The sequence below is a fragment of the Salvelinus alpinus genome, chromosome 10 (assembly GCF_045679555.1).
Source record: "Salvelinus alpinus chromosome 10, SLU_Salpinus.1, whole genome shotgun sequence".
NCBI lineage: Eukaryota > Metazoa > Chordata > Actinopteri > Salmoniformes > Salmonidae > Salvelinus > Salvelinus alpinus.
In genome coordinates, this window is record NC_092095.1 from 54226038 (window position 1) to 54242493 (window position 16456).

A 16456-nucleotide genomic window follows, 5' to 3' on the forward strand; every position below is an offset into this window, starting at 1 on the left:
CTCAGTCACCTGAGCCACGGACAGACATATAGACAGATAGACGGATAGACATACCCCCTCGCGCTTCACACACACAAACAGCATGCAAGCAAGCAAGCACACACACAAGCAAACACTACACCCCCCCAACCCCCACCGCCTTCACACACACAGATGCATCTAATCCTGAGCTGTCTTTCCTTCAACACAACAGGGGCAGCAACATGCCATTTAAGTGTCACCTGGGAGAGTGCAACTTCCAAATCTCTCTCCAAGGGGACTCTGCTCAGGTTATCCATAAGCAATTTGCCTTGCGATGCACCCCCCCGTCATATCCCGCCCCCCTGTGCAAACACACCTCCGCTTGTCTGGTCAACCTACTGAGTCACAGCGTCTCACATCATCTCTCCGCTATCTTCCTTTTTTTTTTAAAGGCAGCGCCGCTTGAACCTGGGCTGACATAACTGAGGATCTTTGCTTTTTCACCATTGGACACTGGTATACCAAGCCTCCCTACCCACCTTCCCCAGATAGCATATGAACACGTCATAGCCATGGCAAAAAAACAACAAATGAACAAATGAATTACGGAAAATGTGCTGTTAAACTGCTCAGACCTTGAGGGGGAGGGCTAAACCGTGGTGAGCCATTGCCATTGGAGCGTCAGCATCTATTTCACCCAGCCAGGGGGCTGTACATGTCCTGTGTCTGGGAGTCAGTGTAAGATAGAGCTTCTCTTCAGAATGGTAACGGTCGGATGAAAAGTGGCTGCGCACGTCCTTGAGTGACCTCGCCGTTCATTGTTTCTCGGCTGCCCTCATCATCTCAATTCCCATTGGATCTGCTCTTACTTTGTAGATTAGTGGAAGGGAAAGGTCAGGGAGAAGACTGAAACACCTAGGTAACGCGTAAGCGCTGACGCGGGGACCTTTAAATTCATGGCTTTATCGTTTTCAGTCGCTCGGCTGCTCAAGCTGCTTTTTTTTTCAATGGCTTGAAAGCACAAAAGCCCTCGCAAATGTGGAGTGCAATAAATTATCATCACTTAATTAGCTGGTGCAGTGGTAAAAGGGGGCCTGTCCAAGTTTGTTTCACCCTAGGTGAAGATGTTAGGATCGAGGGGTGCAAAATAATTGGATTCTCTTGGCTGTCAGGATAAAATTGCTGACTATTATGAAAGGATGGAGAGACTGACTCACTAGCTGACTGACTAAATGTGGGAAAGAAAAAAAGAGAGAGAGAAAGAGAGAGAGAGCAAGACAGACAGAGAAGAAAGACAGACAGACAGACAGACAGACAGACAGACAGACAGACAGACAGACAGACAGACAGACAGACAGACAGACAGACAGACAGACAGACAGACAGACAGACAGACAGACAGACAGACAGACAGACAGACAGACAGACAGACAGACAGACAGAGAAGAAAGAGAGAGAAACAGAAACAGACAGAGAAGAAAGAGGGAGAGAGACAGAGAAGAAAGAGAGAGTGAGAGAGAGAAACAGCAAGAAAGACAGAGAGGAAAGAGAGAGAGTACAGGTGCATCAAAGCTGAGACCGAGACTGAAAAACAGCTTCTATCTCAAGGCCATCAGACTGCTAAAAAGCAATCACTAACTCAGAGAGGCTGCTGCCTACATTGAGACCCAATCACTGGCCACTTTAATAAACGGATCACTAGTCACTTTATACAATGCACTAAATAATGCCACTTTAATGATGTTTACATATCTTACATTACTCACATGTATATTCTGTATTTTATACCATCTATTGCACCTTGCCTATGCCACTCGGCCATTGCTCATCCTTATACTTACATGTACATATTCTTATTCACCCTTTTAGATTTGTGTGTATTAGGTAGATGTTGGGGAATTGTTAGATTACTTGTTAGATATTACTGCACTGTCGGAACTAGAAGCACAAGCATTTCGTTACACTCACATTAACATCTGCTAACCATGTTTATGTGATAAATATAATTTGATTTGATTTGAGAGAGAAACAGCAAGACAGAGAAGAAAGAGAGAGAGAGAGAGAGAGAAACAGCAAGACAGACAGAGGAGAGAGAGAGAGAGAGAGAGAAACAGCAAGCCAGAGAAGAAAGAGAGAGAGAGAAACAGCTAAGACAGTGAAGAAAGAGAGAGAGAGAGAGAGAGAGAAAGAAGCAGCAAGACAGACAGAATAGAGAGAGAGAGAGAGACAAACAGCAAGACAGACAGAGAAGAAAGAGAGAGAGAGAAGAAAGAGAGTGCGAGAGAGGCGAGACAGAGTCCATAGCTTTGCATTGAGCGTATTTGTGAGGTGCCTCTTAATTGAACTTGCCCAGTGGGGATGTAAGAGAGTGGTGCAGACAGAAACAGGAGCTGTCAGAGCTGCCTCAACCAAATGGAGAGAGAGGGCTGGGGGGAAATATGATTTAAGGTGAAACGAGCGCATCATTTGTTATTCTGACCCAGCTCTCAAAGAGCTCCCCCGCTATTCTCAGTTATGATTAGGTCTGATGAAAGAACATCAGAACTATTAGGATGTTAGATTTACAGACCTGATACCTTCCCAGTTCTGATTAGGCTTGATGGAGGGAACATAGGAGGATATCATATTTATGCTAATAGTTGTGATTACAGACCTTCCCATCTTCACCTGAGACATGATGATCTCAAGAAAGTGTATCCGCTATGAAATTCTATCCTCTTTGAAATTCTATCCTCGTTGACATGTTCCCTTAACTTTTTTGTCCGTGAATGCTGGTGTAACTGGATACAGAGCGCGCTCTGTCTGACTATGCTGGTACAAACCATATCAATCTGATGAAAAGTCTCCATGTGTCTTTACACAGTGAATTATGGGTGCATTATGTGTCATGTGCAAGTCAGGGTTGTCACGCTATGCCATTCGTTGTGCTTTGTAATCACGTGAACATGTAGGCCATCCGATCAGACCAGGAAAGAAGGAAGCAAGAATGATGCTTGTTTACAACTGACTCCAAAACTCCTCCCTTCTCATTTATCTATCCTAATAATCCTGTAATTGCAGGGCCCAGGTTTTCAAAAGTTACCCATCTGGATTTTGCCTGTCGGATAGGATTAAATGCATAGACATAGAATGAATAGAATTGACAAACAATTTACTTGAATGGGGACTCCCATTCTATTCATTCTATTTCCATACATTTAATCCTATCCGATAGGCAAAATCCAGATAGATAACTTTAGAAAAACCTAGGCCCAGGGCAGTAGGACTTAAATCTTCAGAGTGAATTGCTTCCCAGCCTTCATACGATCCATCAGCGGCACAGCGAATCAAACGGCAATTTATTACACGGCAGGAAGCAAAACACTGTGTAAGAGGAACCGATAAGCTTTTCATTAGGATCCAACGTTGATTACTGGAACAGCTGTAGTCAGTGAATTAATAGGATCTTTTCTTTAGTGTGTTGTTGTTGTTTATGTTATAGTACTCCAAATTCACAGATGTTGTTTTGATAAAGTACAATCAGTACTGTCAGATCATTGTTGATAGCCGGACGCCTGTATCAGAGATATTAACCATAACCCATACTAAGAGTCAGACTACACAGATTCAACTCAGCATGCGTGGTCCTCTTGTAATTAATCCTATTAAAATCACTACCCTGACCGTTAGACATTGGCACAAGACTTTCTTTGATTTTTCCCAAATGACGTTATGGATTATGGATGAAGTACTTTCACATTATACTGGCCTCTGCTGGCCATTCCATGGAGTTGACTCGACTCAGCATCCACAGTTGATGTAATACTTTTTGTTTAAAGAAAAGAGTATCATGTGCCATAATGTGAAGTATAATTATGTGGACAACTTTTTCGGTTTCTTTTCCTTTTAATACGCGACCAGCAACATGGGTGCCTTATTGAAATGTGTGTAGATGCCTGTTATACAACGAAATAGCCACACGAAACCAGACAATGTTTATCAAATTGAATGAAGGCAGTTGATATAGACATTTGTTTTTGTTATTTTTCCTATTTCCTTCTTATCGACTGTCCTTCACTTCCTGTGTCTGTAGATTGTGATTCTGGGCAGTTCCTTCACGGGTAGCTAAGATTCCTGGTGTGTTGGCCAAACATCCAGCCATGAGGGAAATGTCACAGCGCTCCTGCTCAGTCATGACCTCCACTGACCAGTAATTGATGTGCCGGGTCACTGTAAGTTCATGAACAACACACATGCATGCACACAGTCACATATGCATGCACACATGAATGCACACACGCATGCGCGCACAAGCATGCATATACACTCACTCATGCACAGCGTACGTATGTCATCACGCACACACCAAACACGCACCAAGTCCCTAAAGCTTTTCTACCGGGTGACCAAAAGAGATGTCCTTGAAAATCATGTCAGCCTAACAGTTTCCTGGGCTGGTGCAATTGCTGCCTCTTGAGAATCACTGTACCATCCCACTGGGCACAGATCAGTTCAACATCTATTTTTGATTTACATTTGGTTGAGTTGTCAACTAACGTGAATTCAATGTGATATGTTGACGGCAGGTAGCCTAGCGGTTAAGAACATTGGGCCAGTAACCAAAAGGTTGCTTTTTTGAATCCCCAAGTTGACTAGTTGAAGATAAAAAAAATCTGTCATCTAGCAAGGCACTTAACCCTAGCTGCTCTGTATAAGAACGTCTGCTAAATGATGCAAGTGTGAATACTAAATTTACATTGACTACTTTTTGGAAGTCCAATCAGTTTTCCACGTCATCACAGTTTTTACTCAGTGGAGTACCATTTTAGGTCAAATACATACATGAAGGACCACACACACACACACACACACACACACACACACACACACACAGACGCACACACATACACACACACACACGCACACACACACACACACACACACACACACCTTCCCAAACACTGTTGTTAAACATGTATGTTAGTTGTAAGAGGAAGGACCCCAGTCAGTTGTTTTCAGGTCTTTGTTTGTCTGAGGCCCATATTGTTTTGTCTGAGGCCCATATTGTTTTCTCTGAGGCCCATATTTTTTTGTCTGAGGCCCATATCGTTTTGTCTGAGGCCCATATTGTTTTGTCTGAGGCCCATATTGTTTTAGGTAAAGCCCATATTGCCCGGTCACATCGTTGCCCTTGTGAACCAGAGTCAAAAGCCTCTAGCGGACCAGGAAAAGGCCCTGTTGTCTACAGGAAGTTCCCAGGATAAATTCACCAGCTTGTAGGCTTAACTTAGACATAGATGGCTGGTTGGGTTGGTTTATGGTAGGAAGGCAAGGGTCTAGAAAGAGAAGCAACGATATATTAGGCTACGTTGATGGTCGGAAACAGACAAAGACCATGTGGTGTATTGCTAAAGTGATGTTTACGACAAAGTGAGTGAGTGTGTGGTGTGTGTGTGTGTGTGTGTGTGTGTGTGTGTGTGTGTGTGTGTGTGTGTGTGTGTGTGTGTGTGTGTGTGTGTGTGTGTGTGTGTGTGTGTGTGTGTGTGTGTGTGTGTGTATAAAATATAGAGTACAAGAGGCAGTAAACAAGTTAAAATGTATCTTTCTTTATTGTACCTTTGACAATCGACAAATGCTACTTCATATTTGTACAGTGACACAAGCATTCCGATCCTCTTTCCTAAAATAGTGTCCACAGGATTCAAACATACATCTGAATTGAAACCGTTTTTGTGGCAACATTAAAGAGCAGATAATCGCTGCATCCAATACAAGGAAACGGATAATCCCAAACCACACCTAAGACACATATTAATGAGTGAACCAATCCATTTTGTTCCTTTTAAAAACAAAACGATTATCTGTAAAATATCCAGATGGTTCTTCTTTTGAAAGAAGACAGAGTAAAAGAGAACATAATACGTTATGTACATCATGGAGTGCCTGTGTGTGGTGGCGAGACGTATCCTACAACATTTGAGTTCACGGTCACTGGGTCATACAGTGGTCAAGCTGAGGTCAAGCTGTGGCTAGTGGTGGCATCGACCTTGGTGAAATAATTTACTGAGTTTGTAAGTGGAATGAGAGTGAAATGTAGAGAAATTATTGTAATAGTCTTGTCCGCACTGTACCTAACAGCAAAGTGGAAGTGTTTTTCAGTTCAGGATTGTGACAACTGCTAAGTACAGTAGGAAGTTAGTATTCACTCAGGAGAGGACAAAGTAGTTTGCATTATTTTCATGGATGAAAACAGGATTTGGAATAGACCTGAGAGATACTCACTAACATGCATGGCTGAACTACAAAGGACCTATCCCATTGCAAAGAGGGACCTATCCCATTACAAAACATGACAAAAATGTAAAATGCAATGTGTTGTTTATCCCTGCTTGTCTAAAATGCAATAGTACTTTTACACTTGTGGGTTTAAGGTACTATAAGGAAAAAAGTAATTATGTTGCCACAAAATATGTATAATTTACACATGAATGTATTAGGACACAATACTTTTTCTAGATTAGAAAGTAACATCGATAAATTGCATCAAAATAATTCCCTAGATTTATAAATGTCTCCTATCCCTGGTAAACTGACCATAAATAATGTATGAACAGTGTGTAAACGTAAGGGAAGATGTGCATATTGAAATGTATCTAGGCTATTTTCTTACACTTCAATAATTAATATCTGTCATATAAGCACAAGAAAATGGTAGTAAAAACATAATTCATGGCTACTTTGGTTCCATAATCATGAAGGTGGGAGTTGGGCAATGCTATAATTCACAACTGTATAGCTACGTAGCGCTGTCCTTCTTTCCCATTGCAAACAGCGGTCCGTGGTTGAATAGAGGGTGGTCTGTGCGATTGACGTTGGCCCAAGGGGTGGTCCAAAGTGCCTAAAATGAAATGAGGTGGTAGCATGACGTTTTCTGGGACGATTCAAGATTGAAGATGGCCTTTGCTAGTTCATAGTGGCCCAAAGTGCCTTGGAGGTGGCTTAATCTAATCTAACCTAACCCAATCCAACTTAGTCTGATTTGTCTCTGTGGAACTCTAGTTCCCAGAGGGTCTCAGTCCTGGGTTTCCAACCCTTCTAGGTGTTCGGGGATGGGCAGACCTGTGAGGACAGTCAGACACTTGTTCCACACATTGAAGACGGGACACACGGGCTGGGCGAAGGACACGTGGAACGTGTGCAGGTTCTGCGAGCCCACGGCGTCGTAGAAGGTAAGCGAGCCGGCGTCGTAGTCCAGCAGGACACCCACGCGGCGCAGGTGGGGCGAAGGCTCGATGGCCAGCTCCTTGCTGTTGTGACGCACCACCCACGAGTTGTTGCAGCGGCACAGGACCCAGGAGGCCGAGTTCTTGCCGATCCACTCGTGCTTGGGGGCCGACTTGTAGGCGATGCCCACCGCATACCTGCAGAGAAAGAAGTAAGAAGACACTGTTAGCCTGCCTCTAAAACCCAAACACTTCAACACTTGTGAACACTTACCAAGTGTTAAAAACTCATAGTTATTAAATGTGCATTGAATCTTTCTCTGACTACATTGTATAAATGTGCCTTTAAGTGACTTACAATGTGGCGTATCATGACCGCCCCTCTATCTCTGTCATTCTACCCAGCCAGATCCAACAGGCCAAACACCATGTGGCTCAGAGCAAGACATTGGTCCATCATGTCTCCCAGGTCTAACTCACCATGTGCTTCCTCCAATCAGGGCCTCCCAGTAGTGGCGTCCGCTGTCGATGTAAACGTTGCCGACGACGCCGTAGCTACTCTGGCTGGTGAAGCGCTCCTGGCCGTGTCCCTTCTTCGATGCCGTCTCGTCGCGCTCCACCGTCAGGTTGTCATGGGAGACCTTCAGCTTCTTGTGGGCGGACTTGGGGTCCAGCTTGAAAGGTTGGCCTGGACGAAGAGGACGGAGAGAGACAACATGGTTACATTAGCAAGGGGCTAGGATAGGATAGACTATGAAGGCAGCAGCTGTATGTATGGTGTCCATATTAGGAGACCATCCCCGGCATGTGATGCTGCCCTAATATGGACACCGTATTGAAAACATAATATGGTGACCATATTAGGTAAGAATCACAAGATACTTCTCTAAAACTGCATGCTATAATTCCAAGTAAATCGTAATGAATACGGAGCCCTTACTGTTGGTTTTGAGTGTCCCTGGCTCACTGCTGCGGGCTCCTGCCTGGTTGATGGCTTTGACGATGAAGATGTACTTGGTGCCGCTCTGCAGGCCGTGGACGGTGTAGTGGTTCTGCTTGATGTTCGGCACAATCATCCAGCTGTCTGCAGAGTTACACAGGCCTGGGAGGGAGAAGCAGACTCACAGTTACAGTGTTGTCATGCATACACACTCAGCTATGTATGAGTGAGCACACAAACGTTTCCGTTTGCACACTCGTAGTCACATGAACACACACAGAGTGGCTATAAAAGACCAATAACACAGACTGCACATGTACAGTACACATACTTTGTTGTTGAAGTATTGCGGCCTTAATAAACTTTGAAAAGCAAACATCTTCAATTAATTAGGTCACTCGTAAACTGCCGAATTCCAGGACGTAAGCAACGTTCATTGTCACAGAATGAGGAAATGATTTGCTTTGCCTGCTGCAGAGACAGCCAATCCTCAGCCAACGTAAGTATCATTCTTGGACCGAATATAAACATTCACCTAATTAAGTCTATATTTCCCCAACATATTGTATATTTTTATTCTTTAGTTTAGCGAACTCTTATCTATAGTTTGAGAGAGGTGTAGGTTTGAGTCTGTTTGTGTTAGGAGGGGAGGAAGTCGATTCATGTGATCCTAGGAGACCAGAGCTAAAGGATAGAGAGGAGTGGTCCAAATTCCACAATCAGTCATTCGCTCAATCAATTCGATGGCCTTTTATCAAACCCACGTGAGAGGGGAAGGATGCATGATCAGTGTGTTCAGACAACGCTTCTTGTCCAATAGGACTTTGGTGTTGGAAGGTGTAGTAGATCTACGGGGAATTAAGGGGTCATTTATCATACAAAGTCAATTCATTATGACAAATGCCAGGAACGTTCAAAAAGACGGTCAGCCAGTATGCAACGTAGCATTACGCCATTTATAGTGATTCATTTCTAATGATCCAACACATTATATATATATTGCTGTTCACTCTACTCTGTTGTTTCATGTGGTTACTCTAGGTGTTAGGAGGGGGGGGGGGTCATTCACCTCTCAATGGCTGTGCTGTTCCATGTCCGTGGGACTGGCTGTGCTGTACATTGATAGGCCTATACTAAGCCGTGCTGTGCCACATTGATGCCCGCAAGCTTAATTCTCTGCCAGAGCGGCCGTCGTGCTGAGTGCACAGTGTATTCTCCGTAAGCTTCACGCGACATCTTTTTGAGCGCGAACCCATTACACCTTTATGTCCGTCCCTATAGGCTACCATGTACCGTCATACCCCATCATCATGTCTAACATGTGTTCTGAAGGCTGCCGTGCTGTAAATGTACAGTGCACTGTGAATGTACAGCACATTTGCCAATATTTTAAATGGACTGCCGTCACCCCTTCTCCTCTGAAGTGTCATTTCAAAGATGTGACATTGTGACAACACCTCAGCCTCAGCCCAGAGCTTAGACCTGGTGATTGGATGTGAAACTAGGGCGGGAAGAAAACATAGCGTGTGTAGAGGATGAGGAGAGGAGAAAGTGGAAAAAAGCACGTGTCACTTTGGGTTTACGCCACCCCTTATGAAAAGTGCTGATGTTGGTAGACTTTTTTAAAAAAGGCCCTTCTCAATGGGGTTCCAAAGACAGCATCTGATACAATTCTTATGTTCAATTATCATTCAAGGATGAACATGGTAGACTTCTATTATACATTTATGTTCATTCATTTTGTATATGGGTACCGAAAGACATTCAAAAAGTCATTCTACTTGGGGGCACTGGAGTTTTCAACATGATTTAAGCGTGGAAAAAGCCAACTGCTCTTGTTCCAAATTGTAGCAACACTGATGATGTATTGCAATATTAAAGCTAAAGTTCTGGTAGTTCTCAGTTTCTTCTCTTTGTTGTTGTTGCTAAAATGCTAATGTTGGAAGTGAAGAGATGATCACAACATGAGACACATCATATCCCATTTATTCTCATGGCATCCTATAACCTTGTTCGCTAGCCGTCCGCTTTCATCAAACCACACTTCCCCCTCTGTTCTCTTCATCTAAGAAGCTATATTTCCCATCCCCTGACCTCATTTTATATTGCTTGCCCAGCGAAGTATGCATGAGCGTGCCATTCAGGCGCGATCCGTGGGGGAGGAGGGCTCTGAGCACTGATTCGTGTTATGACTGTAATTCGCTCCGAGTCAGCTAGTCTCCCTCACTCCTTTCCACTCTGTCCCCTTTGACACTGCAATAACTCAAGCTGAGATCCTGAGAATGGAGCTCACCCCATTGGCCCTAGTCGACAGGCTCGGTGAGAAGAAACGCATGATTCGGTTTTGATTCTTGAGTCCTCCAGCTGTTTGGCTTTACACCTGATTTATCACGGGGCTTTGAGTTGGAAAATACAAAAGTTATCATCAGGAGAGAGTTCTGCGAGCACAAAGCCGTTCTCTCAAGGCGTTCTGTGCACTTACTAGCACCATTGGCTTGCCATGTGAAGATACCATTGTGGTGTGCCTGGTATGCCAGAGGGTAGTATAACTTACACCCTGATACACACTGACAACATTGGCTTGACCTATGAAGATAGTTGTGCGCTCGGAGGTGTTTCTGGTATGTGTGACTGCATTTGTGCCGACACCCAGATACTTACTGACAATGTTGGCTTGCCCTGTGAAGATAGCATACTGGAGCTCATAGGAAAGCACTGTGAACTCGTCGTCTGAGGTCCAGTGGACGGTGATGGTGTCGTACGATGCAGTGCAGAGCTCTTCTCTGATGCCCGGAGGACTTGGCGCTAGATAAGGGTAATGAGAAATTAGAGAAGGGGAAGAATGGAAAATGTTATGCGTGCTCTGGCATAACGATGAAATAACAGTGGTTCACCTTTTGAGCGTGCTGTTTTACCTCAAACAAAGTACTGTGGCTCTTAAAGGAGGACTGAAGGCTTGTGACTTATATTGATTGCCAAGCATTTGTATGCTACTGATAATTCATAGCCCAGATGATATTTCAGAGGTTGACAGTTGATCAGAGGCTGATGACATCTTTCGCTCTCCTCCTTAACCCTCCTCTCTCATCTCTCTCTCTTCTCTCTCTCTCCCCCTCTCTCCCTCCCTCTCTCTCCTTCTCTCGCGCTCCCCCTCCGCCAGTGAGTGCACATCGATGACTCAGAGTGATTCACTTAGTGAGCCAGCCCTCAAGCGAAGCCCTCTGCCATCACAAAGACTAAACAACTATCTCTTCCACAAACTCATATAAATCTATTCATATGATGTATAATTCTTTGGGGTACTGCAATAACATGCAATAACATGGACAATTTTGGCATTATGTAGATGTGTTACTTTGGACCACAGTTAGGTTGAGTGCATACAACCACATTTTTAGGTTATGGTTGTAGAGAGAGATGCCAACTCTTGCACTTGACAATAGAATATAGGGAGATAAATTGCCAGTGCTTTGATATAGTAGACATCATGACATAAAGCAATATCACAATATAGGCAACAATATCACAGTATATCACGATATTGCCACATTATCACAATATACCGATATTGTATTAAATGATCACTATTGGCGCCCACCACTACTAGTAAACAGAGCTGATTGTACTCTGTACCTGTGAGGTAGTCCAGGCTCTCCAGCAGCTTCTTCTCCTTGGTGAAGTCCAGAGCGAACGTGTCAAACGTGTCCGTCAGGTTGATCTCTGGAATCAGGACCTGAGAGGAGGCGGTCGCCATGGAAACCCTAACACATATCCCAAAGGGTTTAGTTCACAACTATCCCACTATGTTGCACATTTTCATAGGATGCCAGAGGTCATGTTGATTGACTGTGAATTGCCAATGGTTAGTCAGAGCCGGTGTTTGTAGTGAATTTCTACCACACCCTCCGTGCTGGCCTTGCTCACCTTTCGGTGATACTCTTTGCGGTCTGGAGGAAGCGGGCGTGGTCCGTCTCCTTCAGGGTCTGGTCGGCCTGGGTGATGAGAGCAGAGGACCTCTCGATGCACTGCTTACAGTTGGAGATCTGCTGGGCTAGCTTCCTGATCCGGACCGCCTATAGAGCAGATAGGACAGAGGGGGGTTAGAATGGGTTAAAGGTGATTAACTGAATCCCACGTCAGGGATGGTAGAGATTTAGCCCAGATGGGGCTTTTTGGGATCGTATCCAGATGTTTTTGGCTTGTTGCTTTCTCTTCACCTAATGAGAGGTTTAGAGAGAGTGATTGAGGGCAGTGAAATGTGGTTGGTTGGATGTTGTATTTAGGTCAGAGTCACTACCCTCATCAACCTTTTCTGACACACTAAACTGAACAACTAATCTTTGGTTTCATTCGAATGTGTATATATTTGTTGCAATTTTCTGGTATTTATATGAAACAACTTTTCACCCGTATCCTATATCTGGACAATGCCAGAGGTGTGGGAGCAGGAAAAAATACCAAATTGTATTCAAATTCTATTCAAATTCTATTTAGGCAGGTTTTCATTTCCAGCCGAAAGCTCAGAGCTAAACTGCCTCTATGGCCCTTGATATTGGTACTTCTACTTTAAAGCCCCGCTCCTGACTCAAGTCCTGACACGAGACCAGGAAGGATGGAAGGAAGGAAGTCCCGTCATTTAGAGAAACTGCAGGAATCTGGTTTCTGACTAACCCTGGACAGCTATTGGTAATTCCAACGCCAACAGAAATTCAGAAAGCGAAATTAAGCAAGTAAAAGTAACACAAAGTGTTAAGTCATTTTCATTTCCTCTGACTACAAATAGTTAGCTTTGAGCGAACTCCAACTCTGTCAGTCAGTAAAAATAATTGAGACATGCCCTGTAGGTTGGACATTTTGATAATTAAGCATGGTCCAATTCCCCTGGTGACCTTGTTCAAATGTTCGCTTTGCATCATAAATGAACAGATAGAGAGTGAACAGACGGTGGACTTTCCAACAGATCCAATGCAGACCCCGAACAGAAGGCGAGAGACATTTACCCTTCTGTTGTTTTACTATTACATTCCTGAACCGTACGGTTCAGACTGCAGCTCAGAGAAAGTGCAGAGGATTGTGTGTGTGTGTTGGATGGGATTCCCCTTTCAGACCCATGGCCACTCCTGGAACTTACCTTCCCCTCCTTGATTTTGGTCCCAATGATCTGTCTCCTTTGCTGGATGATATCAATCAGGAGGTCGCATTCTTCCATCAGCTTTCCCTCCTGCCGTGATGCATTGACCTGAGAAACACAAATGAAACATAATTCATCTGTCTGATAATTCATAGCCTTAAAGTAAACTGTAATTACAAAGCATTTACTGTTATACTTACCCAGAGTCAGACGAACTCATGGATACCATTTTTATGTCTGCATTATGAAGGAAGTTAGAGATAGTTTCAAGAGCCAACGCTAACTAGCGTCAGCGCAATGACTGGAAGTCTACAGGAACGCTAGTGTATGGTTTGCGCTAATGCTAGTTAGCAGTGGCTCAGCATTGGCTTTCAAAACTACCTCTAACTTCTTTCATACTGCATGAAGAGACATAAAAATGGTATCCACGAGTTCATCTGACTTAATGTTTTGTAATTGTCAAAATGTCCGACCTGTCTCAAGGCCATGATTTAGAAAAAAGTAGAAAAACAGATGAATTGCCAGAATCTTGCCGTATCCATTTAAAGCTCTAGTTCAACTAATGATAATTCAGATGTCAGTTGGTTTTGCATTGCAAATAATAACCTACGGGTGAATGAATCAACATTGAGCCACAGTACCTTAATGTGTGTTTGTTTCTGGCTACTACAGAAGATAAAGAATGCGTTTTGCTGAGTCTAACAGTGCTCAATTCTATGTAGCATTTGGATCAGTCTACAGATCTTGAAGGTTTGCGATTGTTGAGTGCATGCACGCTCAGGTCCACTTTACTAGCCACAGGCCTTTGAAATAGATGCCTCTTTGGTGCCCGTTTTTATGTCCTGGTGAAACACAGATTTCACCACCTGGACAAGTTTCAACCGAAGCGAAGCGGAGAGGGGAGTTGTGAAAGAGGGATTGTTTGAGCGTTGCCAAGCCAACGAGGTGTGTTACGGTCACTCCCTGGTGGGGACAGGCTGTTTATGATATGAAAGGACTCATTGAAACGGACACAGATCCGTCTTTTCAACGCCAGTAATTAGGTTCCTTCGCCCTGTGAGTGTGTTTCTCTACTGTACGTTCACAGGGTTTAGAGGAGGTCATGAGTGAGTGCCACCATGTCTCCCTCTGATCTGCCATGGAATATTTGTGGATTTTAGGTCTAATGAAACGTCTATGTATTACAGTAGGAGATGGATGTTCAGTGAGGACACACTGTGGGCTCAGCCTTTGGACATGGCAAGGGAGCGTGTGACGGACATGAAAGATGAGTCTTTGGCAGGAGCATAAGCGATTCATTTAACCCAAAGCAAAAGCGTTTCTGGGGAATTGCACGTCAAAAGAGCTCAGAAACGTTTAACAGAAGGTGGAAGAGAGGCTGATTTGCTTTAGAAGGCTTTCAAATATTCAGCGATCTCTCCAAAAAGTACACACGCGTCCTGTGTACTCTTTAAGTGCTGAGAAAGGGTGTCTTTCCGGTCCTTGCACATTCATGCACACTGATGATGACTATACAAAAAAAACTCTAACTGTAATCCCTGGGGTGGATATAGCAAATTAAAATCTACAGATTTAATGAAGTGGTTTCATGAGTTGCACAATAATTCTGCAGCTCATTCCACATTCCTCAATTATTCACGCAGATTACTTTTACAAAGTACAAAGTTGATTCACTGAGCACAAGCTGCACACACACACACACACACACACACACACACACACACACACACACACACACACACACACACACACACACACACACACACACACACACACACACACACACACACACACACACACAAACACAGAAATGCTTGAGAGTTAGCCTATACACTCATTATTTAATGGGTGGAAGTGTGTTTAAAAACCATGTACACGTTCGTTTCTGACCTACATCCACCATGAAAACGAGGTCAGATATTTCCCCTCTTTTTCTCTGATGCATTATTCAACTTCTCTGGGATATGTGGGACGCTAGTGTCCCACCTAACCAACAGCCAGTGAAATTGCAGGGCGCCAAATTCAAAACAACAGAAATCTCATAATTAAAATTCCTCAAACATACAAGTATTATACACCATTTTAAAGATAAACTTCTCGTTAATCCAGCCACAGTGTCTGATTTCAAAAAGGCTTTACGGCGAAAGCACACCTTGCGATTATGTTAGGTCAGCACCAAGTCACAGACAAACATACAGCCATTTTCCAAAGAAAGAGAGGTGTCACAAAACTCAGAAATAGCATTATAAATATTCACTTATCTTTGATGATCTTCATCGGAATACACTCTCAGGAATCCCAGTTCCACAATAAATGTTTGTTTTGTTCGATAAAGTCCATAATTTATGTCCAAATACCTCCTTTTTGTTTGTGCGTTTAGCCCAGTAATCCAAATGCACAGTTCGCGAGCAATTCGTTCAGACGAAAAGTCAAAAAAGTTATATTAAAGTTCGTAGAAATATGTCAAACGATATATAGAATCAATCTTTAGGATGTTTTTATCATAAATCTTCAATAATGTTTCAAACGGACTATTCCTTTGTCTTTAGAAATGAAAAGGAACAGAGCTCACTCTCACAGCCGCGCGCCTGACTTAGCTCATGGCATTCTGCCAGACCTCTTAGTCAAACCGCTCTTATTCTCTCCCCGTTCACAGTAGAAGCCTGAAACAAGGTTCTAAAGACTGTTGACATCTAGTGGAAGCCTTAGGAAGTGCAATATGACCCCATAGACACTGTATATTGGATAGGCAAAGACTTGAAAACCTACAAACCTCAGATTTCGCACTTCCTGGTTGGATTTTTTCTCAGGTTTTTGCCTGCCATATGAGTTCTGTTATACTCACAGACATCATTCAAACAGTTTCAGAAACTTCAGATTGTATGCATATTCTAGCTTTTGGGCCTGAGTAGCAGGCAGTTTACTCTGGGCACCTTATTCATCCAAGCTACTCAATACTGCCCCCGTTCCCAAAGCAGTTTTAAATACATCCATTTTGAAAGGACCAGGTTTGTGGATTTTAAAAGGCTAAATGATATGACCAAAGTGGACCTGCGGCCTGTCCTCAAATGTTACCACCCTTTTAGTGTACTGGTCACAGTGGCCATGGAGACATAGTACAATCTCTGCTTAGAGTATAAGTCATAAACATTCAGGCCATGTCATTTTCATTTCCTAGCCCACCCTTCCACCATGGGGCTGTGACTCTTTCCTCTCAGGCAC

General features: G+C 43.5%; 1 protein-coding gene across 2 annotated transcripts in view; it reads right to left on the reverse strand.

Moving 5' to 3' along the window:
* Nucleotides 1–5525: 5525 nt before the first annotated feature.
* Nucleotides 5526–16456, reverse strand: part of LOC139532255 (E3 ubiquitin-protein ligase Midline-1-like) — a 38546-nt gene continuing 27615 nt past the window's right edge. For both annotated transcript variants that reach the window (XM_071329642.1, XM_071329644.1), the window contains exons 4-10: nt 13235–13342; nt 12028–12176; nt 11737–11864; nt 10765–10908; nt 8104–8265; nt 7644–7851; nt 5526–7361 (exon numbers count right to left, since the gene is read on the reverse strand). In XM_071329642.1, the coding sequence (XP_071185743.1) occupies nt 7013–7361; nt 7644–7851; nt 8104–8265; nt 10765–10908; nt 11737–11864; nt 12028–12176; nt 13235–13342 (1248 nt within the window). In that variant the 3' untranslated portion in view covers nt 5526–7012. The remainder of the gene's footprint in view (nt 7362–7643; nt 7852–8103; nt 8266–10764; nt 10909–11736; nt 11865–12027; nt 12177–13234; nt 13343–16456) is intronic.